The following is a 24,415-nucleotide window of genomic DNA, read 5'->3' on the forward strand; positions in this document are numbered from 1 at the left end:
TACCCAAAGTTTTATACTCACCATTCTATATTCAATCATTTACATTGCATTTTATATTCAACATTTTAAAGATCTTAGTTCTATAATTGTTCTATATCCATGTTAACTATTCTTGATTTTTCTTAATTTTCAGCTACATATTCAAAGAAATCTCTCCATTTTTCCTGGAATTCTTGCATTGGTCTGTTATGCATATAACAAGTTAATTTATCCAGAGAGGCATATTCATACATTTTATTCATCCATTACATCACATCTGAACAAAATTCGGTCTTCCATTTTGCTACATAATGCAGCAAAATGCAGCAAGGTGGCAATTTTCACCCATTGCTCCCTCCCCTGGCAGCCCTCCAACCCACCTCTAAGCTATTCCTGAGGGTTTGCAGGAACAGCGCTTTAGGGAACGTTTGCCAGTAGAAGTGAAAACCAATGGGTTAAATTTGTAAATCCAGTAGAAAGAATCATTTAGGGGATGCAGCTTTTTGAACTTTTTATTGTTCGAAAGGATCAAGAAGAAAATAAAAATTATAGTTCTGCTTAAAGCATCAACAAAGCTTCCAATGATTTAAAGAGAACATTAAATTAATTAATAATTAAAACATTAATTATTAAAAGCCATTCTATTTTTGAAATGCAATGTAAGCATAGTCAGGTGTAATTTGCTAAGCACTTACCTATTTAAGTGACTACTGTTTCAGCTGAATACCAAAACACATATTACTCAGTGTTAGGAGGAGGAGGAGAGTGCCCTCAAGTCATAACTGACTTATGGCGATCCCTGGTAGGATTTTCATGGCAAGAGACTAACCGAGGTGGTTTGCCATTGCCTGCCTCTGCAACCCTGGTCTGCATTGGAGGTCTCCCATCCAATTACTAACCAAGGCCAACTCTGCTTAGCTTCTTAGCACATGGTTAATTCATCTCCTGGGGATAGAGACAGCAGGCGTGCAAGTCCTGCCCATTTGTGGGTTGACTCAGAGCATTTCAGTGAGACAACGGCTGCCTGAAATGGGTAAATCAGTGAAATTTACATCAGGATTGTTTCTGTTACAGAATCAGCAAATCCACATCTATAAAGTGAATCAGTTAGTTGAGTTTGATGGACATGGTCAATACTTGGGGGGGGGGGGTTCCAGAGCAAATTTGTTCTCCTGAATTTACTGTGCAGCGGCTACTTTCACAAACGAACTTGCGTATTGTTTGGGGTTGAATTTACTGTTACATGAGCCATATTGTTAAAATTGATACTAAGGTTGTAATTTGTTTATTTCTTGCTCCGAAGTGTCCATAAATGTCTTGGCACACCATATGTCTTATCTTCATTTTTAATAGAAGGTCATTTACCACCGATGTGTCATTACAGCAGCAGCACGGAGGATTTAGCATCAAAGAACTGATAAATGGGAGAGCACCTGTCTAGCACTTGTGCTTTTCTGACAGCTTTGTAGCTAAATATGGTTGAATTGTAGAGCAGCAACCCGGAAAACATTCAGATAAATCTGTCATACCCTAACATGCATCAGTCACAATAAACCAAGGATGCAGTAAAAATCTATTCTGAGTTATTCAGCCCACCTTCCATCATACCGAATGATGTACCCTTTAGCTGTCCAATTGATTAGCAGAGCTATCTGAATATAATATACTTGGTTATGAAACTAGAGATGGCTGGAGTATATTCTGAAGAAAGGCGTCTTCTTCATGAGTCAAGCTAAATGTGCAGGTTTTTAAAGAGTTGGGTCTGGGTTCTCTGTTGTGGCCCCCCATCTTGTAACCCACCTTGTGGCCCCCCACCATACCTGATAAGGTCAAGGAGGCTTCCACTCCCCTGGCTTTCTACAAGCGGTGCAAAACTGAATTATTCAGGTGGGCTTTTTTACATAGACAGGAGGGCTGTGCTGTAAGGAAATGGTTCATAAAGATGCTTTGGTAAAGGAATAGAGACCGTAGACTATACTACTGTGTACCGCCTGTTACTGTAAGTATGCTTCTACTCAGTAATTTCTGTATCATCTAATTGTGGCATGTTTAATCGCCTGTGCTAGTTCACCATTGTTTTAGCTCTGTATCAGATTCTGCTTGTTTTCAAATTTTATGCTATCCAAACTCTATCGCATTGTTTATTGGATGTCCTAGCCATAGATTGTATTGACTTACACGATGTAATCTGCTCTGAGTCTGAGTTTTACATTACAAATAATCTAAAAGAAAAGGTGCGACAGTGAGAATGAATCTACGTTGTGACCCAAGTGTCCTTTGGAAGTCGCTGGATATATAATATACTTCTTGTCAGTAGTATTCGTTAGATCTGGTTTTAACATTATCGTCTTACTTCCCATCCCCCCTGTCTAACAAGCTCTGCGCTGTCATAGAATCATAATTAATGCCATATTTATTGCTGCTTCTTCACAGGCAGGAATGGTGTTGAGATGTGGCTACTTCTGGCTTGGTTTATTTTTGGTGCCCACAGCGTGCCTTGTTAAAGACGTGGCATGGAGAGCGTAAGTTGGAAGAGTGGAACATTTAATATTGCATCTTGTGGAAATTTTGAAAAATACTCTGTTTTAGTCGCATTGCCACTAACCTTTCTCTGAATAAAAAAATCACAGCTAGAGCTTTGCAGGAGCTCTGGCAAAGTTAAGGCCAGATAATAAAGTTTTATTATCATCAACAAAAAACTGTTCTGGTAGCAACAATATTCATAAAGACTAATGTTACAACATGGCTGAGAGGCTATGTAAATCACTTTTAGAAATAGTAATATTTACCTCCAAGTTCTTTCCTTTCTATTAATATCTTTATTGGGACAGAATTGTTCTTTAATTGATCATTAAAACATCTCCTTATGCAACGATTTTTTTCATAGCAAATTCCAGCCTCAGACCTCCATAAATACTCGACTGCAGATAACATTTCTATTAACATGAATGTGAATTTCACACTGTTTTTAGGATGATGATAAATAATCATTATTATTTTTTTAATGCTTGAGCTACAGAATATTAATGCACAACCACAAATGAAAAGGAGGCTTCATTCTTGTATACTTTTTTCACACTGAAGGACTTACATCTTTGCTTCTGTTTCATCTGAGCAAGACAGAATGTCTTTAAGCCCCATAGCTTTTGCTGCTTCTATTTGAAGGAATATGTCAAAATGCTCCTTGACAGACTGAGCAATGGACATAACAGCTGTTGCAATGGAATGAAGTGGGCAAGCATTTAAAAAGAGTCATACGTGAGTGTTACATGTCATGAGGTCCAAATACCAAGTATTATAAACCATAATGCAGCAATTCCATGGCCAGATTTGATTTAGGAAATGTTTAGGGAAGTCATCTAAGTGAATGCTATACTGGTTACGTTCCCTTCCAAAATCTGCCCAGAAAGACCTTTCAGGCTTCCAGATATTTTTCATTCTTGTCATAAGAGGGCTGTCCGTCAAGAAAGAAGCAAAATGTTGCTCAGGAGGAACAGTTTCCATTGGCCTATTTTTGTGCATGTATGTTGACTGACATAAGACATAGTTTTTAGGTTTCTTTGATTTTTACTCCCTCGATTGTTGGGAGGGAAGGAGGGAGGGAGGAAGGAAGTTTATTGTTCTACATTACTATCAAAATACTCACCATTATGCTAGGGAATGTGTTCAGATGGAGGGCTTGTATGTTTTAAAGATTCTGGGGGGAGGGGCAGTCAGTGTTCAGAGATGGAGAGCAAGTTGCATCCTCCCTGCAGCAGTGTTTCCAAACCCAGTGCTTTCCCTTTCACCAAGAAAGTAAAAGGTAATCATTCATTTATCTGGAAGAAACTGAAAGGTATATCCAGAAATTGCAGTAAAGGTAAGGAATCAGCCCCTCAGGACCTCAGCTCTTGAGAATCAAGTTCTGTCATCTTCAAGTCTGGGTTCTCTTTTTTGATCATGCTAGAGTGCGATGGAATGTTGGGAACTGTTTTTATATATATAATTAGCAAAAATGCTTGGCATTGTGACTTGCAGAGTCAGTTTGGAGGAAGGGCATGTATACTCAGAGACTGGGGGGGGGTGGGCTGTAAGGGACTCACTGCAACACCCGAAGGATCCAATTTATCCACCTCCAGTCTTCCCAGAATCAGAGATGTGGTCATTGCGGGGGAGGAGGGACCTCATATGGTAGCATTTTCTTGTCTCCATAGGAATAAATGTCAGCCATTTCATTAGCTACTCCAAAAGTCACCACTGGGTTGAGCCTAAATATGCTTCTTACCCTTGGAAATGTAAGCCACGGACAGTCAAGCTGGCCACATCAGGATGTAAAAGAGTGGTAAGAACTGGTTTCTATGTAGACAGAAAGATGATTCATCTAAATATCACTGATAGGCCTTGCATGATTAACTCTAGCTTGAATATTTGCCTGGTCATGTCTTAGGAACAATATATGAATCTGGGTGCCATCAAATCACAATTGACTTACAGCAATCCATGCAAGGGGCCTTCAAGGCAAGTAAGGAGCAAAGATGGTGTGCCATTGCCTTCCTCTACAGAGTCTTCCTAATCCAAGTACTGAGCCTGTGTAGCTTCCAAGATCTAACGAGATCGGGCTATACCATGCCATTCCCTCACCCCTCAAGAACAATATCCTTTCAAAAACAAGACCCATCATCAAATACTGAATTGAGAATGAAACTAAAACTGTCTCACTGAAGGCCAGGCTTTCCATTACCTGGAAGATCTGGGATTTTCTAGCATTTTCTTTAAGATTAAAAAGCAGCCGCAAGGGGGAGGATAATTTGTATTTCAGTTCTTCTGCTAGGGTGGAGGTTTAAACCATCCCCCCCCCTTACATCGTTTTCCTTATAGAAATTGCCTCTCCTCCCTCAGGCTGTTTACTAGTCTTGCAAACTCAACAGCATCGGCAGCAAGGAAAGAAAACTGCTGGCTTTACCATTACATTCTATCCCCCAGCCTCTTAATATGTCTCCTACAGTGCAATCCTAAACAGAGCTATGCACCATGTTAAGGTCATTGATGTCAATTGGCTTTGAAGGGTGTAAATCTTGTTAGGCCCACTTCTGCTGACCAAAAAGCCAAGAGCCACCTTCCACATTGTTTCTACCATCTTTATCTATTGTCAGTTGCCTAGGAGACCATCTGATCAAGAGAGAAGTATAGCACTTTAAAATAAATGACAAAATAAACAGTAAATAAGAATTACTGAATAGGCTGTGAGCATTCCAGTGAAGTCTAGCAGCTTGAGTTACTGACATTCATCTTCCCACTGAACCAAAAATGAGACCCTACAAGGGCTGGCCAATGATGTAGTGTCATGCACAGACAATAGAGTACATAGCTGTTAGAGTATCCTGCTGCTCTTGAAAGTGAATGTGGCTTCTTATTGATTGGTGCAGCTCTCATGGCTTCCAGGAGTTCTGCAATAATGAATGAACTGGGAAATGAAAGCAAGGATCTTAGTGTGAACAGTCCAGTCTTACTTGTACTAACCTGTACACTGGCTAAGCCCTTTGAGATTCAGATCTTTTCTGTATATTCAGTCTTTTACTCGAAAAATGCAACACTTCTTCCCTCCCCTCCCTCCAACACAAGGTGAGGGAATGACCCTGCCATTCGGTTGGCCAGTTGATCCACTTTGATGTTGGAAAGCACTCAGAAATGACAGGAGACATTTTCATCACTTCTAAATGTCTCCATAACCTGTGCAAAGTGAGAGGCTGACCCCTTTGAACCTCCCAGAAAAATGAGTGAGGAGCAACCACCAATCATGGCTATCTATTTAGACCCTAGGAACAGTCCAAAGTCAGACTGACCCTTATCAGAACGCACAGGCCTATGACTTTCCCTCCAGAACTGTGTAACATCAAAGTAGGGCTATATTCCCAGCGTTTCGCACTGCTGCAGAACTGCACATGTCTCAGAGTCTTTTTATATGAGATGCTGCAGCACGTGTTGGTCAAGTGGAGGGAAACACAGTGTTAGCCAGGAAATATAGTTTTTAAAGACAATGTCGGTGGAGATCACTCCTCAGAGGGTTTGTTAATTTCATCTTCACCTCAGGAAAAGCTCTGTCAGTTTCACCTCTCCAGTCTAAAATTGTGTGGGAATGCAACCAGAGGGCAGCAAGGAATGGAAATGGGCTGGAGCTGCCTTCCAGAGCCAGGCTTGGACCTGAAGAGGTTATAATGGGCTGAAGTTACCCTTCAGGCATTTCATAGTCCTTTCACACAGCTCCAGTGTATAGCAAAGCCTTTGCCCTGCTGCCGGTGCTGTCTTTTTAAACTACACTTCCCACCTAACATTGCATCTCCCGACCCGTATTTGTCACGTGTCAGATGTCTCATGTAGAGAGACTCTCATATTCAGGTACTGCAGAACTGCATGCTCATAAATGAGACAGCACCCTCACACCAGCGTTTACCTGTTCTTCCTGACATTTCCTCCTGAAGGCAATAAAAGTGATCACTTGATTAGTTGTTACATGTTTTCTTGTTTCTCTAAAACAGAACATTTATTTTCCCCAACCTTGCAAATAAGAAAATAAGAAGCAGTGACCCATGTAGTCATGGCCTGCAGGAAGAATATATTGAGAGGTTAAACTATAGAGAGAGTGAATTACAGCTGCATAACAGCTGGGAGGGAGTGACAGACTCAGAATACTCCAGGCATGTACCAAGAAGGTCACATGGGCAAAGCACAGGTAACAGGTTTCTTTCTGTCCATGCACAGATTATTGACACATGTTCATAATAATAATAATAATAATAATAGGGCTTTTTTCTGGGGAAAGAGGTGGGAGAACTCTCACCCAGGGCAACTCCCGACAGGAGGTGGTGCCCCTGTCACTACACACATGGACACAAAGTGCTCCCAGGACCACGTGATGATGTCACTTCCAGGAAGTGATGTCATTGCACACAGCATGGGCCCCCCCAGGAGAAAGGAAGAGAAAGAAAGAAGGAAAGAGAAAGGGAGGGAGGGAGGAAGGAAGGCTTCAGCTGGGAGGAGGGGAATCTCTCTCCTCTCCGCAGAAGTTTAAAACCCGTTTGGGGCTTCCTCCAACCAGCTGAAGAGCGGGGATTAAAGAGCTCCCTTCCCAAGGCTTGCAAAACAGAAAGGAGCTCCTTTCCCTTGCAAACTGGTTGGGGCCATCTGAACACATGACTACTTTGCAGAGCTGCTAGAACACCGTTCCGGAGCATTCCGGCAGGAAAAAAAAGGCCTGATAATAACAACCACAACAATAACTGACTCTTAGATTCTTGGATAAAATCTGAGTTGGTGTGTGTGTGTTATGTGCCATCAAGTCACCTCCAACCTATGGCGATCTTATGAATGAGAGACCTCCAAAATGTCCTATCATTAACAGACTCGCTCAAATCCTACAAACTGGAGGACAAGGCTTCTTTTATTGAGTCAAGCCATCTCATTTTGAATCTTTCTCTTGTCCTACTGCGTTCTACTTTTCCTAGCAGTATTGACTTTTTCAGTCAATAATGTGACCAAAGTATGATAGCCTCATTTTTGTCATTTTATCTTCTAGGGAGAATTCAGGCTTGATTTGATCTAGTACCCTCTTATTTATGTTTTTGGCCATCCATGGTATCTGCAAAACTCTTTCCCCAGCACCACATTTCAAATGAATCCATTTTCTTCCTGTCAGCTTTCTTCATCATCCAACTTTCACATCCATACATCGAAATTGGGAATACCATAGTTTGGATTATCTTGATCTGGGTTCCCAGAGAGACATCTTTATCTTTAAGGATATTTTCTAGTTCTGTCACAGCTGCTCTTCCGAGTCTCAATCTTCTGATTTCTTCAGAAATCACCTGAGTTGATGAAGGACCAAAAATTCCAGACCAAACGTCTGGTGCACTATGGAGAATAGAGATAATAATAGCCGTGTGCTTATATACCGCTCTTCAGGACAGATTCATGCCCACCTAGAGCAGTGAACAAAGTTGTTATTATTCTTACCCAAGGCTGCTTGCAAAGTTCATGGCAATAGTGGCATTCAAACCAGCAGAGTGCTGATTCGCAACCCAACCACTTAACTAGTATGCTACAGCAGGTCTCATAAACTGGATCCACTAGCCTCTTTGGATGCCCTATAATATAGCCCATTACTCTGCCACCACAGAGTGCATATGGATCTAAGCTAAAAGCTTCAGCAAGCCAAGCGTATAATTGCATAAATAGTGTTGATTGTTAGGCAGGAAACAGGAAGTCCATTTGGGTTAATTCGACATCCAGTCAGACAGAAAATGAAAAATGGAAATCTCAAATGTTTCTCTTACTTGATACTTGTGCCTTTCCAGGTGGTTCTGCCTCTCTGTTTTTTTTTTCTACATCACTTCTACTTCTAAGCCAGAAAATGGCCAAGAGGTGGTTCAGAAGCAGCATCTGACCTATGTCCTGTTTTTTCCCTTCCTCCTCTCCTTGACAGATTGGGAGCGCAAGGCATTGCTTCTTAACTAGCAGAGACTGGAGTGACCTTTTATTTACTGGTGTTTGTCAAGCTCTTCAGCCCTGGGAGAAGAGCATATTCTTCCTGTCCAACCTTTCTGAGAGGAAAGCGTAGTGCTGTCTTGGCTTGGGTGTGCTCTGACCCTTGATCCTTGGCTGGGGAGAGTTTGACTCAAACAGGTGTCCATTGCTAATCAATGTAATTTAACAGGAGGATTGGATTGCAGTTGCTAAGTAATGATCGTGCACCTTGGCTGCTTATAGATGAGGAGGAATCAGCCAGTACTTTCTTCCTTGCTGCTTGTTTTTTCAACATTTAATGCTTGCCACGCTGAAAGAAAAATGGTCATAACAGGTGCCTTACTTTCTGTTTCCATTTAAGTGCACAGGATTTTGCCAGGGCCACAGTGGGAAAAGAGGATCAACCACAAAGTCTGCTTGCATTTTTGTAGTTAGCTACTCCCTGGCCTCTTATGTCACTGTGGACATTAAATGAGTCAAAATTTCCATCTCTTGTATGGATCCAGTTCAGGATCTCATCCAGTGCACTGATGTTGCTGTTGATCTTTATGTCTTTAATTTATAGGCAGGTAGTTAGAAACATCATGCTTTGGCTAGGTTCCCTAAAATATAAATGGATGCGGATGTTTCAATGAAATCAATACACTTTGGTTATAAATATGACCATTTTAGCATTCCGTAATATTTAAAATGGCTTTCTTATTCTCAGTCTTTCCTACTACAATACTTTGAGCTTATAATAAAGCTGTCCCAGTGCAGAGCCTCACAAAGCCATGCTTTGATAGCTGTACAATAACCTCTAAGTTGTTGTATATACTGGGCGATTCCCCACATGCCGGCATAGCACTATACTCATGGACCGAGAGCATCTTCCTGGCGTGATTTCTGACATCATTGCACCACGATGCCGCTCTCGAGACGCAATGATGTCAGAAATCGCACTCTCAGTCCGTGAGTATAGCACTATGCCGGGACGTGCAGAATCGCCCGTTCTGTTCCAGAACTGGCCTAAACAACTTGCGACTCACCAAGCTGAAAGTAGCCTGCCACTTGTGTATGTAGTCCACCAGGGGATGAAAAATGTCCCAAATCTACAAAAACAGGGATCTTGTAAAGCATGTGAATGTAATAACCACTGAGCTGGGTGGCTACGTTTGGTTTGGTGGGTCACAAGCTGAGCAGATCCAAGGGAGATGAGAATCATCATAGGTGAAACCTTATTTTGCTGAGTGACATTCTGAAAATGGTAAAACAGTGAATTATTCAGACACACGTATGATGGCATTGGCTTGACTGATTTGCTGAAAAGTCGGAATCTGACAGTGGGGCAGAGAGGGTCCAAGATAGTTTGTTCCCTGAGGCAGAAAATGGAAATGGTACTCCTGTTGACAATTTGCCACCCAGGTTGGTACCCGAAGTCTGCAGCCTACTCTGCTTAATGGTAGAGCTGGATCTGGAATGGAATAGAGAACTCGTCTGGAGTTTTGCTTATTGAAGAAAATTCCACATTGATGTGGAAAGAAATGGAGAAAAATAGGGGAAAGGAGGTGGAGAATGGATCTCTCTGTTAAAAGTAACCGGCTGCATTCTTATGTGGGCTTACTGGGAACAAGTCCTGCTGGAGTCCATGGGGCTTACTTCTCAGTAAATATGCATATAGGTTGTGCCAGACAAGAGTTTGAAAGTTTCAGACTTTAACTTCCAAAATGTACGGTAATTAAAATTGTCTTTTTTACAGCAGAAGGAAAAGTCAAGGTCAATATATTTAATATATTTAGTCCAATTGAGAGGAATGTGAAAGCAAAGTAAATAGGAAAGATTATTAAGAGTTAATAACTCAAAGTGGGTTTTATCTGCTAAAGAAAAAAAAGTTTCTAGTTTAATTTCTTAAAAGGAAAGGAACGTCTAATCATTACCCTAAGAAGTTTCAGTAACTTGAATCTAATTGAGTTTTTGAGCCGTTCTAGGTAATTTCACATTCTTGAAAGAATTCAGATTTGAGAATAGCTGGGATTCTGTTCCCATTCCTTCCAGGGTGGAATCTGAGTTCCCTATCAAATCTCATAAGTCTGTTTGCATTTTCAAGTCTGTGGCAACTTCACAGCCACATAATGAGAGCAATAATATTTAATCTGAATTCCCAACTCTGTAGGCCGCTTCATAAGGAGGAGATGGTGGCTAAGAGGAAGGTGGTCTGGGCATAGGTCCAGTAGCCGCTGCCATCTCACCTCTTTACGAGGAGGAGACAGTGGGCACCTCTTCTTCCTAACGGGGTTGGTTTGGGTGTGACTGCAGCAGTCTCTACCTCCCTGCTTCTTCTTGATGAGGAAGCAATGACTGTTGAGGAAATGGCAGTAGCCATTCATGATTGATCCAGACAGCCTACAAAGCCAAACCAGAAGTGAGGCTGTAATGTAGGTCAGGTTAAGGGTGCTCAAACAAGAGTTGCCAGCCCTAATTCAGAACAACACCCATTTATTAACAAGGAGATTCTGGGATAGGAGCTAACATACAGAACTAAATAAGCAGAGGTCGCACCCCAGGAGATTAAACCAACTCACACAAATATCAGGGGGAAGGAAACTGTTCCACTGTAATGTTTACAATAAATATACCGCAAAAGTATAACATAATGGGGACCAGAAGTGACATGGAGCTTTTTTACAAAGTCATTTTAAGTTCCCAATCTGGCCTCAGCCCACTGCTTCCATCCTAATCAGTGAAAAATGCTGACAATGACCAGGTTTTATTAAAACCAAGTCATGAGTGTGGTGTCCAAGTTGTCTAGTGATCTAGCAACTGGAACAATGGTGATAGCATATCTATACTACCATTATCTTTTCTGTTTCTTAAAACATTGCACAATCTAGACATTGGCCATTTCTGCCATAATCTGACAGAAATTTGCAAAATATATCCCAAAAATCTAGTTGATAAGTATTTTATAAATTATTTTCATATTCTGCGATGTGTGTTATTAGCATTTTCACACATATGTGTTTCACCTGTGTGTTGTTTTTATCTTGTTGGTGGATTGTTATGTTGATTTTTTGTGTCCCTGCAACATGTTGGTTTGTTAGCTGCCTTGAGTCCAAGCAGATAAGGTAGGATATAAATATTTAAAATAACTAAATAAATACAAACACTAAACCTATACTGGCTGCTGGAGATCTCTGTTTCTCTTCCAAATTCACTCCCAAGTTGGTAACTTTCATATATATAATAATACCCACATAAAATGTGAGAAAGGCTCAAATATATCCCCTGTGAAAATGCTGTAACCTTTTATGTGATCTTTTCTCCTTCTGGTGAATTGAAGCCTAATGTATAACACTGGAGACCTATACATATTCCAATCTTTTATTAACTTTGTTGGTTGTTTTTTTTGGGGGGGGGGGGTTAACCCTTGTGAAAATATAAATAAACCCTTCTTTTTCTTAAGAAATATAAAAGGTAATAGTTGACAGGAAAATGGCCACTGGAGAAAGGAGGAGTAGGTATTTTTACTGGTCCTAGTATTTGCAGACAATGAGGACTTAATTCTTGAAAACGGTGAATCCTGACACAACTGGTGACAATTATTGTATATGCGCAAGTAATGCAAACTGTATACAATCTACAATCTGAATACAGTCACCACTTCCTTTTCTCTCTCTCTCTCTCTCTATATATATATATTTGTATGTTTTCATACATTCGAATGGCATGTTAGGAAGAGAGAGGAAGTCACCCTTGCAAGTCCATGATTTAAGGAAAGGAGAGCCGTGGAAACCAGATAACAAAAGATGCACCACTGTACTTATCAGAGAATCTTATCTGGTTTTCCTGATGCTGAAGTTCAGTGTTCAAAGGACAGAATGGAATCGTGCCCGGACTCTACGAATATTCAGTGAATTTCTTCTTTGGGGGCTGAATGCCTCGCTCTTGATAAGTCCTATAACAGTAGTATCAGATCCCCATGGTGCAGCCATTCTGAAAGCAGAATAGTGTTGTGGGTTTTTTTTTCCAACACAAAGAAAATATTCTGCTAAAAGAAAGTGTTTCATTGTCTTGCTATGGATGCTCTCCTCAATACTGTCAAGCTGGACTTGCACTGTTTTCCTATACGCTCTCTTTCTTTTCCAAACGTCCCAAAATGCAAGGCTGGCCCCATTGCATCAGCAACCCAGTTGGTCACTGGGGATTGGTAATATTTTAGCAGCATTAAAGAGGCAGGTTGTAATCTGAGAGTGGCTCTCCAATGTCCTCTACAAGATTGCAGAAGATCCTGGCGCAGCCACAATGCCTAGGCTCAGCCCTGCCAAAATAATGTCTTTGCCAGTCTGACTCTGAGGAGGAAAACAGAGTCTTTTACAACCAATGAAAGTTGATGTGTTGGTGTCTCTGTTTTGTGTCTTTCTCTTGTGATACAGGGCCAAGCATACCTACCATAAAACTTTGCTGGAGCAGGTTCAAGAGTTGGAAACTAAGTCCAAAGAGATGGGGAAATCTATGCTGCGTGATAGTAATGGAAAGAGGTGGGGCAATTCCATATTAATGGAAAGCACGGCAGATAAATATATATATATTTTACCCACTTCTACTCCATCATTATTTTTTTTTCACCTCAAGGTTCCTCTGCCAGTTTATTGATCCATCTGCTTTATTTATTTTTTTAAAAAAAGCCACTCCATCTTTCCCTGCTCCATTCATCATCTCTTAGTGCACAAGGCCAAGCCCAAGGCTTCATATAATGCTTCTTGCATGACCGCATGTAAACTTTTATTGGACAGTGACTTCAAGACGTTTGGTTTGCCCAGTCTCATTGGTTGATTCTATGCCTGGACACATACAGTAGGGCAGGGGTCCCCAACCTTTTTGAGCCTGCAGACACATTTGGAGTTCGAACACAGTGTGGTGGGTGCAGCAACAAAATGGCTGCCACAAAATGGCTGCCACAGTAGGCAGAGCCAGCCGCAAAATGGCTGCCACAGCTTACCTTCTGTTACACAGTGAAGATCCTTGTGCTGTGGAAGCAGCTTCTGCCAAAGCAGTTTTTTGAAATATGTGCACAGCCAATCAAATTTCCAATAGAAGCCATGTTTGGCAAAAGCACCACCTGGCCACACCCACTTTCTAAAAACACTTGGTGGACACCAGGAAGGATGTCAGCTGGTACCACATTGGGGACCTCTGCAGTAGGGCATGAAAACAGAAAGCAGTGGGAAATGACAAGCCAGAATCTCTTTTCCAACCCTTCTTGCATAAGATCTATGCAGGAAATGTATATGAATTTCTTTGGGGTTTAATCAGGAGAATTTTTCAGTGTGTTTTCAATGGCTCAGAGTTAGTAAGTAGTTGGCACAACAGCTCTTGAGAAGATGACCCTTGGCGTTACCAAATGATATCTCAACATTTATCTACTATGTTAGTACATCACAAAAGCCACAAATTTGTTACACACATCTATGTGTAAGTTCTTCCATATTGTTTTCTCTCAATTCAAAAACGTCTGCTCTGAAAAGTGTGCCTGGAGAGTGAATCTTTTAGTCTCAACTTGATAATTTTTTTGTAACTTATTTTTGTACATTTAAGCTGTGATTAACGAAATCTTCATTTGCAGGCATCTTTGGATGAGAAGTTAGATTTCGCCATTGTGATTAGACCATATGGGGGATACTGCTATTATTGAATTCTTCTTTGTAAGGGAATGTATGTTCTATGTGGAGACTTTTTGTCCATTGTGAAAGATGCTAAAAAGAATCCTACTGAGCCTTTTTTCCTCAGACAGTTTCATTTAGCCCTTTTTTAGAATGCAATTGTGTTTCAGCAAATCGAAGAGCTCCATAAGTTCAAAAAGGTTCTATAACTAACACTTGTGTTCTTCAAACAATATGGCACTCTGTGACCCTCCAAGGAACTTCACAATAATTAAATGAGCTTTTAAGAAACCTTCTGAACTACCCACCTGAGTGGAATGGGACTTCAGAGAAAAATTTCATTCTGGAAGGGCAGGATCAGCCTTTGAGTCTTTTATAGCTATTTTGAGGTAAACTAATTGCCTTATTGTAGCTGCTTCTGAAGCAAGTGAAGGAATGAACCTTTACTCCATTTCATTAAATGGTGCCTATCAAGTCACAGTTAGGTATGCAGCAAACGTGGCACTATTCATAAAACCTGGACGTTTCACAGATATTTCTGGTTTGTGACTTAGCCTATTTGTGTATCATCACAAATTTGCCTACGTTTCTTAAGTCATCTGTATTTGCCTAGATATAATTTCCCAAAAAACCAACAACCAAGAGATATTTCACACTCGGTGTTTACCGCGCTGTCAAGTAGAAGTCACGCCGATGGAGGCGGCTGCGGATTTCCCCCCTGTCCTTTCACACTTGTACTAATCCCCGAATCAGCCTCCCGAGATTTTTTTCACATTACCAGAGATACCCCGTCTTAGCCGCGGAATTTCCGGGCTCTCAATTAAAACAAAACTATCCAAAAAAGCACGCATGCGTGGAAACGTTTCGCCGGGGTTTTTTTTTGTTTTGTTTTTTTAAATACCGCGCCTGCGGCGTCAGCAGGCAAGCTAGAGAGAAGGGTTTGAGTTTTCTCTTCCTACGCTTTATTCTGTTTTCCCAGCCATAGCCGCTGTCTTCTTAGGCGCGCCGTTCTTTAGCTTAGTGCCCCTCTTGCCAAAGAGAGCTCATTAACCCCACCTTTAATACAGAGGTGGAATCTAGCTGAGAGGAGTCCCCCGTGCATGGTTGCTCGTTTAATTTGGGTCACGGGTGGGATTCATACGTGAGTTGCAGGCGCCCAATAAAAGTGTGTGAGTGCATGCTGAACACAGACATCACAGTACAGCGACCAAGGTTTAAATATGATCCTGGTTACTTATTCAGAGGACCTTGAAAAGTGTGTCTGCGGATCATCCCCGTAATGCTCCTGGTGAGCTGGGTTCATCAAACAGGCCATTCATTCAACTCCTGTTGGATGCTTTTGGGGAGAATGTCCCAGCAATAACGCATTTATACCGCGTGTGGTGGAACGTCTCATATTTGTTCCCTCCCACCTAGAAGTTATACTTTCAACCACCTTCTCCTGCCCACTCTGCCCAGAAAGGGGGAGGGGGGGTGGCTAATGACCAAGTCATCTGTCAGTTCTTACTACCAGTGGACATGGAACGTCAGCTGACAAACGGCACAGATGGGACCAAGGTTGTTGATCCTCATGTTACAATGTGAAATGCAGCAGACTGTGCGTTCTGCCACACGACAGACAGCTTAAAAGTCCACTTGACAGCATTGAGGCAGAGATGCTTCAAGACTTGCTTTCCCACTTCCTGCATCGAAGCAGCATGTCATATGACCATTGGTTCCATCTGTGCCTTTTGTCACTTGTGGGTCCTCTTTTTGTTTCTGCTATGTGACTTGATCCACAACATGAAAGATGCTATTGCATCTAGTGTGATCAGGGGAACAGGCTTCTTTTGACCGTGTGGATAAATTCAAGATGAGGATGCCAGGGGAGGTGACGTGTGGGTCTGTCAACTTATGGTTCTAGAGTCTGCTGCAAGCTGCGGCTTCTCCCTGGATTTCTGTCATGCAGTAACAGTATGTCAATAGATTTTCACCTTTACAACTGTTCCATGTTTGCTTGCTCCACTGGACTGATAGTTCAGGAAACAACATAAACCTATGTTATGAATGACTCTGTGTGGCATCTTTTTCAATTTTTCCCCAAGATAGGGACCGGTGGGGTGGTTGCCTAACTGCTGCAATTAACTAACATCTTGAGGTGTTCTCATGTTTACCCATCACAGACACATACGGCCTTGTCAACTATTGAAACCGAGCCATGATAGATGTTAAGTGTCAAGCATAATAAATAGATTGCTCGTGAACTGCGGGGACACCTCTGAAAAATTCTCAGTCCATAACAACGTTTAACACACACAATGTCTTATTTTTTAACATTGAAAACAGATTTATTTATCAGAAACAAATAACACAGACTTCCCAACACCAAGGAACAAAAATCTTGTCACTGATTCAAAATTCCAATTTTGCATGACATTAGAACCACACAGTGATTAGAAAAAAATGAAAATAAGATCTTGCTTTTGCTGTTCATGAGAAATTATTATCCACATTGCAAACAACTTCAACATGATTCATAAAGCACTGGAAATAATTGACATGTGAGAGTTGTCAATTGTAATCTTTCCTTCCATTACGTTATTTTTAAACATACATTTTTTTTCTTTCTGAAACAAACTAAAATATTGCTTAAACATTCTTCAAGCTGACATAACACTGGCTAATTCTTCTTGTCATCTCCTGATAGCTCTGATCCTGAGCTACGATGACCTCGCTCAAGTGCAGAAACCTTTTTCTTTAGAGAACTCAGTTCTTTGTGAAGGCTTCTATTGTTTCTCTCCAATCGGCATATTCTTTCATGGTATCTTCCCACTGTTGAGAAACAGCAAAAAAATTTATTTCTTCATGAAGAGATGGGTTTCGACATTGCGAGAACTTTGCGGTTATCAAAACCACACCAGTGACAAACAATTTTTTTTAATCCTTGTGGAAAACTTGAAGGCCATTCCTGGCATTTTTCAAGGTTTGAAAATATCCACAAAACAATCACCAGGTACGGTTGGTGGTGCTGAGATGGCTCCAGAAAACAAAATCAAACAGAGTCCAGTTGTACCCTTGATACTGACCCATTTAATTTAAGCGTAAGTTGTCGTTATGAGTTGCGCTCTTTGTACGTTGCATAGTGGGTCAAAAGATAATGGTTAGGTGCATAAAAGGAGTGGACACTGTGGGGTAGATGCTTACATTTCCATCTGATATGCCAATGCAACCATATTCTTATGATATTGAGATCATTTTGCCCATGATAAGGTACATGGAAGCCAAGCTATAACTACATGTTTGCAAATTGCAAAAGAGTATGGCCTCACCTCCCAGACCAACTGAAACTAATGCAGCAAAATCTGTGGAGAAACATAGCTCTCACCACTGGACGCATCTGACGGAGAGATGTGTGTTCCACGAAAGCCGATATTTTGGCTTTTGGTGTTCACAGTTCTCTTTGTCAAACTTTATCTGGTGGGGAGAGCCCTGGTTATCAAAGGAATCCGCAACATTGGAAGTGGTTGTTCTCGGAGGTGCCGGAGGAGTCTCTTTTATTCTGCAACCGCAGACTAACGTGGCCACTCCTATGACCCATTACAGGGATGGACTGATCTGCATACCAGGGGGAGATGTTTGCATCCACATATTGGAAGGAGTTGTTTGAATCCACCCTGCACCCACCACGCGTTCAAAACCTATGAAAAATGTATCCTTTGTGCCTACTTGCATCTGCCAAATAGTCTAGTGATTCATGAAATGTGCTTCAATTACATCGGTTATGTCAATAGTTTTGAACGGACACTATTTGATTATGTGACCACAGACTAGAACTGATGACTTATCTGGATCTATGAATCCACATATCAATGACTCGGTGAATGTTTCCCTACTGACTTCCATACGTGATGTGGGATTGGTACTGTCGCGCCTGATCTGAGCCGCGTGATCAGAAACACCACACCAAACTCTGCCTCAAGTTTTCCTTGGAATAGTCATACTTACTTCTTGATAGACATAGAGATTGTATTCCCAGCATACTACGATAGATCTCGCCAATATCAGCGGATTGGTCTTTATTTGGCATCATGTCACGCAAACCTCCCGCTGAAGTATCACCTGCAAAATTAAAGTCAGTCAATATTTTAGGCAGATATTGAAGTGTCACCCAGCAAAATAAATCAGCGAAAAATGTAACTCCACTCAAATGTGGCATAGCTAAAACGTGCCTGTGGAAAATGAGAGAACTGGAGTTCCCTCTGCATCCTCGGTTCTGCCTTCCTCAACGGCGTTTCTGTCCTCATCCTCAGCATCAGAAGAAGTTGTTTCCTCAATTATGTGAAGTTTGTGCTCAGCGCTCATGGCATACTTTCTCACTGCGGCACCACTGTGTGTTGCTAAAGAAGCTAGAAAGAGAAAAGGTTTTGTTAGAAATTTCCAGAGGAATCCCACATCTGAAGGTTGTGCAAGTGTTGGCAAGGCTGTAGTTTGAGCCTATGCTTGACATCTTTAGAGCCGCAGTGTGTTTTGTTCAAGGAATGAACTGATCTCCTCATCACCACATGTTGGGCATTGTTTACATTCACGATGATGAAGGATGGAAGATAAGTCACCACTTTGGGTTATGAAGACTTTGGACTGCTGATACAGAGACAATTTTTTCTGCCGGAGAAACCGCGCAGAAGATAACAGCCTTAGGCACAGGAAAAAACAAAGGAAACAAGATAATGGGAACACTGCTAAACACCCTTGAAAAATAAAGGCTGAAATTGTTTTCTAGTGATGAGAGCTATATCAAGAGATCGTGTTCACTTCACGTACCACTCAAGAAACGTTGACAAGGTGTTAGTTGTACTCTACTCACCTTCAAAGGAGTCATCATGGAGAACAAATATGTTTTGTTTTAGCTGAGAGTGGATCTGGTTACCTTGATGGTATTTTGCCCAGGCAATAGTGCTTTGATTGGCAAAATAATGGCCATTCATTCCTGCAGAATCTCATGCAATCCCACAATTTTCAGAGCAGCTCTTGATGGCACGTGTGAACCACACAAAAAATTACCTGAGGTACTCGGTTGTGGAGATACATCTCCGGGCATTATGGTTTCAGGAGCAGTCATGTCATCAGTTGCTTCTTCGTGACTACTGCCGGAAGATATAACGATTACGGTTTCTTCAGTTTCTAGGCAATGAGATCCACTGTCATCTGTTCTTTCTCTCTCTGAAGCTAGTGATTTAATACAGCAGAATTCCAATTAATGATCTTGTTATTGGTACATGGAATACACCACTCACTTCTCAAAGTACTTGGACAAGAAAGCAAATTTTTAAAATTGCACCATTTTCTGATCTGATGACGGATCAAAAAACAAATTAAAAATGGTGGCTTTGTTTGGAGTTCATGACTTCCTAAGAATCCTGGCGATGGTTTTTGAATTAGTTTGCCATGGGTAAACTCTAGTAAGCTGACAATCACATAAAAAGTTAAACTTACCTTGAGGAACTGCTGCTGTATTGATCTTTGCTGGGTCTTCAGTTGTCACTCCAAGAGGTGCATAGGCTTGCGCATCAGATTCTGCTGCACTTGATGATTCCACTGCAACAGTTTCTGAATTCTCATCATCCTCAGATGAAGTTTCTTCAATCTTGACTGCTCTTTCACAGATAATCTCTGAAATGAAAAATCATTTGAACAATGGTAAAAAACGGAATGATCGCCCTGATAATGTTTCCCTTTACTTACTTTGCTTTTTATGATCCAGGCATTCAGTTAAAGGGATCAAACAGGATGCATAGCATAAAAGTGGTGACCGGGGGAATTGCATATTAACATGAAAGATGCTTTTGAGGAGATGGTATTTCTCTAAGAACACTCTATGGCTTTCCAATCGTGACAAATAATTCGAAGATTAAAATTAGAGCGTGACAAACAGAAGGTTGACTTCAAAAACCACCCATTTGTTAATGAGGAATGAAGTCTCTTTGAGAACATGCCACTAAAAAGGTGTCATTAAACATGGGGGACTTGCATGGTCCGCCATGGAAGGGGGGGGGGTTCAAAAAACTCACCATCATGAGGTCTTTCTTGACATCGAGGCCTCCCTGCCGCCTTCCAGATTAGCATCATCGCGTTGTGCACCCTAATTCTACGACTGCTTCTAGGAATGCATTGCAGTGCCTCCATTGATGAAATGAAATCGGACTTCAGTTTTTGGAATTTGCTTCGACACTGGTTGGCCGTTCGATGAAATCCGCGACTGCGTAGCACTCTTGAAAGAAATCGATAGATGCCGCGGTTGCTTGATTGCGTGCTGGCCATTAACCGAGATGCATGCCCACTCCTCCGAACAACCCTCAGAAGAAGAGATACCTCCTCCACTTCCCAGACATTTCCATGACGCCGGGAAATCATTTTGCACCAAGTGAACTGCGCCACACACAAATTCCAAAAAGTTCTCTCAAGAGTGATTGGTCTCCCATTTCATCCGCCCGCCCCCTCAACGATTTTAGCCAATCGTCTTAGTGCCCGCCAAAAACATGGAATGTTCTCAAGTAAAAATTTATTTTGGTGGACAGATCAAGTGGAGGCTTATGATAATTTCTCAGAAGCGTGTGGACTTGTGACTGTGACATTGAAGTGTATTTTTGTTTAATTCGTGGTGAACACAGATAAACCATTTTAAAAAAAAATCTAGGACAAGATTTCCTACCCTACCGCACCGTTTTTTACTCTTTCGTGGATGGATGAACGTGAAACTCGATTTCTTTTCCATCACGTGACTAGTAAAGGGGAAAGAAATTGTGGGAACCGAACAAGACAGTGGTGCGTGTGCGAATTGACAGGGCAAAGAATCACACAACGCTTTAGACTGACTGCATTCCTTGTGCTTGAAAAAAACGGGACCGAGTACTTTTTTTTTAATAAAACAAAGCGCTACTTCACAAAACATACATACCGCTTTTTTTTTTTTTTTAGGTGTTTCAGAGTCAGGAAAACTGGACTGGGGAGGGGGTCAACACATCAATCCACTGTAATCCGCCCCTCTTAATTTTGCTCCATCACATGTGTAGTCATCGCGACATTTGAGTGGAAGAACTGGTCAATCTGCTCCTGCAAGTCTACTCTATGCTCTTTGCCCTAAAAGACACAAGCACAACTATCCCTAGCAAATGTCCTTCCTCCCCTCTAGGAAGTCATGATTTTTCTCCCGCCAAAAATGTGGCCACGATGATAGGCTGGCCAACTTGGGCGGGAGTTTTCCTTGGAACTGTGCGTTCTCCACTCTTGTGAACACATTTGTCTCACGGCATACTTTGGAATTGCGGAGGATTTTTTGAGCCCGATTTTATTCTGCTGAATTATGTCTGCGGTCCGAGCATTGGCACTGGCCTTGCTTCACATCATCTTTATCTATATTCAGCGATCGATCGATGCCTGCAACAGTTACTGGATGCGAGTGGTTAGAAGAAGGAGAATGCTTAGGAAATCACTTGCACTGAGGTGCATACCTCCGCCTTTATGGAGAACAAGGAGAACAGCAATGAACAGAGCACGTTTTCTCGCTGTAGCCGGAATCAGAGTCCCCCGTCGCTACTGGATTTATCCCCGTAGCAGGGACTGGTGGGACAATTTCGTCACTGCCATATGGGATGACCAGCTGTGGATTGAAAATTTTCGTATGACCAGGGAGACTTTCAATGAATTGGTTCATTCCATAGGGCACCGTCTTTCCCGTCAGCGCACCAGACTTCGCAATCCAATCTCTGTGGAGATGAGAGTCGCCATAGCACTTTGGTATCTTGCCAACTGTTCGACTTACCGTCAATGCATGAACCAATTCGGAGTGGGTATTTCAACAGTGGCAGGAATCGTCTTGGAGGTCTGCTTGGCGATAGAATTGGAGCTACTCAGTAGAGTCATGTGCCTTGGACCTGATGTGGCGAGGGTGAGTACGCACTCATCTCCCAGAGTAACAGTCTCCATTCAAACTGTACTGGTCAAAGATTACAATTTGAAGCACAAAAAACTATGTTGCTGACACGTAGGCAATGAGCTGCACCTTTAAACCAATTTTATCGTGCCATGAGCTTTCGAGAGTCGCGGTTCCCTTTTTTCTTGTGCGTTTGAACAAGCGAACTGTGATTCTCAAAAGCTTGAGCTACAGTAAAATTTGCAAGTGCTGAGGGTTCTACTGTACTCTTTTTTATTTCACTAGTACAGACTATGGCTAACTCCTCTGGATTCTGGAGATGTGAGACTGCCTCAGCGCTGTAGTGAGGAGATTATGAATATAGGCGGTGGGAGAAAGAGGGGATTCTCTCTAACAGCAATCTTGTTTTTTTCTCTTTCATTGCAGATTATGTCTGGATTTCAGAAACTTGGCTTTCCTCATTGCATTGGTGCAGTTGATGGCACCCATGTTGCCATTTGCAAATTTAAAGGCCGTGGACGGGAGTACATCAACCGCAAGAAATTCAATTCCATTCTCATCCAGGGCACGGTGGACCATACTGGAAGATTCATTGATGCAGAGGTTGGCTGGAGTGGGCGGAACCATGACGCCTTTGTTTTTGTGAATTCTGCAATTTGTACGGCAATGGATGCGGGGGTGTTTGTGCCAGGCAACCCCAGTCTTACAATAGAGGGTGTAACCGTGCCACCACTCATCATATCTGATGCAGCCTACCCCATGAGAAGGTGGCTGATGAAGCCCTTCAATAGGCCCCACACTCCCGCAGAAGCATACTTTGACCGCTGCCTCACCAGAGCTAGGACCATAGTGGAAAGATGTTTCGGACGTTTGAAGGGGCGCTGGAGGTGTTTGAGGTCACAGCTTATGGTTGCGGAGGAGAATGTGACCTGCATAGCTACCGCGTGTGTGGTGCTACATAACATTTGTGAATTGAAAGGTCATGGCATTCCAGAGGATGATTCTCCCGTGAGGCCTGTGGAGGTGGATGAGGAATCTCTTGAACTCCCTGTGGGAGACAGAAGGCACCGGGAGGAGGGGAAGTTGGTGCGCGATGCCCTTGCACGCCACATGTTTCGAAACAGAGAAATCTAACAATATAAAAAACTCTTCAGTCTGATTGTGAAAAAATCTGTGGTTGAACTTGTTGCATGTTCAGAGGTTGGACTCACGGTTTCAAAAAATGTTTCTTGTTGGTTTTGCCTTGATTGGATGTGTCATGCATTCAGTTGCAAGTGCTGGATTCCTATGAAACATGGTTTGTTAGAAAGCTTTGTTTAGAGATTCAATGATGATCTAATGAGTGAATTCTCATTGTTCCATTCCTGTTTTGAAATAAATTTTTATAACATCATGGTAAGAAATGTTCTGTTTGGTGGGCATCAAGTGAGCAGGAGGGGTTTCCACAAAGAGAGAAAGTGAAAAAAAGGGTTCATCATTGCACAGCCCAGGGGTGCCAAGATGGTCAGCACACTGTTGAATGCTAGCTTATCCGTGTGAAACAGCATCAGATCCACAAACACCCTCCCCCAACGTCACACTTCCACAGTGTTCCCTGCGATGGGAACCACCTACAGAACAAAGGAAAAATGACAACCACACACCAAAGTACTCTATTATAAAAAAACCATTCTCTCCTTCAAACTAAAATTGAGAAGGACAGTGTGAGACATAACACAGGCAGTACATAACACAACTAACCATACTGTGCAGAATTAAACCAAACTCTATTACGGGAAATAAAAAAAATTATTTCTTTAAGGTCTTTCAGGTTCCCATTTGGTGGGCACAACAGGACACGAAAGCAGCCCACAACACCAAATAACACAAATAGCATGCACAAATTCTGCCAGCAATTTTGATCGGGGGATTATTGTGTGTGAATTACGTAGTGTTATCTCTCTGGTTGAGGGAATGCTGTCACGGCCTTAGGTCTGCACCCACCGGTTTTTATATTCAAACAAGTGACATAAAAAATCCTTTCTTATAGCAATTGTGTTTTGGGTTGCTCTGTAAGGTGAGGTGACTTGTGCCCTATTTTCCCCTATAATAATAATAATAGCATTCGATTTATATACCGCCCTTCAGGACAACCTAATGCCCACTCAGAGCGGTTTACTAACTGTTATTATTCCCCCAAAAAAGTCACCCTGTGAGGTGGGTGTTGCTGAGAGAGCTCCAAAGAACTGTGTCTCGGCCAAGGTGACCCAGCTGTCTTCAAGCGGAGGAGTGGGGAATCACACCCAGCTCTCCAGATGCCCTTTGGTGTTCTCCCCCACCACCAATGTAGACGGTGTCTGGTCTACCGCACAGTTAAAGGCACGAAGTTGTGTGGCACGAGAACCGCCCT

General features: G+C 42.0%; 2 protein-coding genes across 2 annotated transcripts in view; one reads left to right on the forward strand and one right to left on the reverse strand.

Annotated features, from left to right (window-relative positions):
- Positions 1-24,415, forward strand: part of ATP8A2 (ATPase phospholipid transporting 8A2) — a 460,059-nt gene that overhangs the window by 412,729 nt on the left and 22,915 nt on the right. Inside the window, exons 34-35 of the mRNA XM_054973360.1 lie at positions 2,413-2,501; positions 12,891-12,995. Of these exons, the coding sequence (XP_054829335.1) occupies positions 2,413-2,501; positions 12,891-12,995 (194 nt within the window). The remainder of the gene's footprint in view (positions 1-2,412; positions 2,502-12,890; positions 12,996-24,415) is intronic.
- On the reverse strand, positions 16,420-22,005 carry LOC129325594 (uncharacterized). Its single transcript, XM_054973359.1, has 6 exons — positions 20,165-22,005; positions 19,590-19,766; positions 19,158-19,322; positions 18,326-18,502; positions 18,102-18,215; positions 16,420-16,928 (listed from the first exon to the last, which is right to left on the reverse strand). The coding sequence occupies exons 1-6, from the start codon at positions 20,505-20,507 to the stop codon at positions 16,777-16,779; spliced, it is 1,128 nt and encodes a 375-aa protein (XP_054829334.1). The 5' UTR covers positions 20,508-22,005; the 3' UTR covers positions 16,420-16,776.

The sequence above is a fragment of the Eublepharis macularius genome, chromosome 3, assembly GCF_028583425.1.
Source record: "Eublepharis macularius isolate TG4126 chromosome 3, MPM_Emac_v1.0, whole genome shotgun sequence".
In the NCBI taxonomy this organism is placed as follows: Eukaryota; Metazoa; Chordata; class Lepidosauria; order Squamata; family Eublepharidae; genus Eublepharis; species Eublepharis macularius.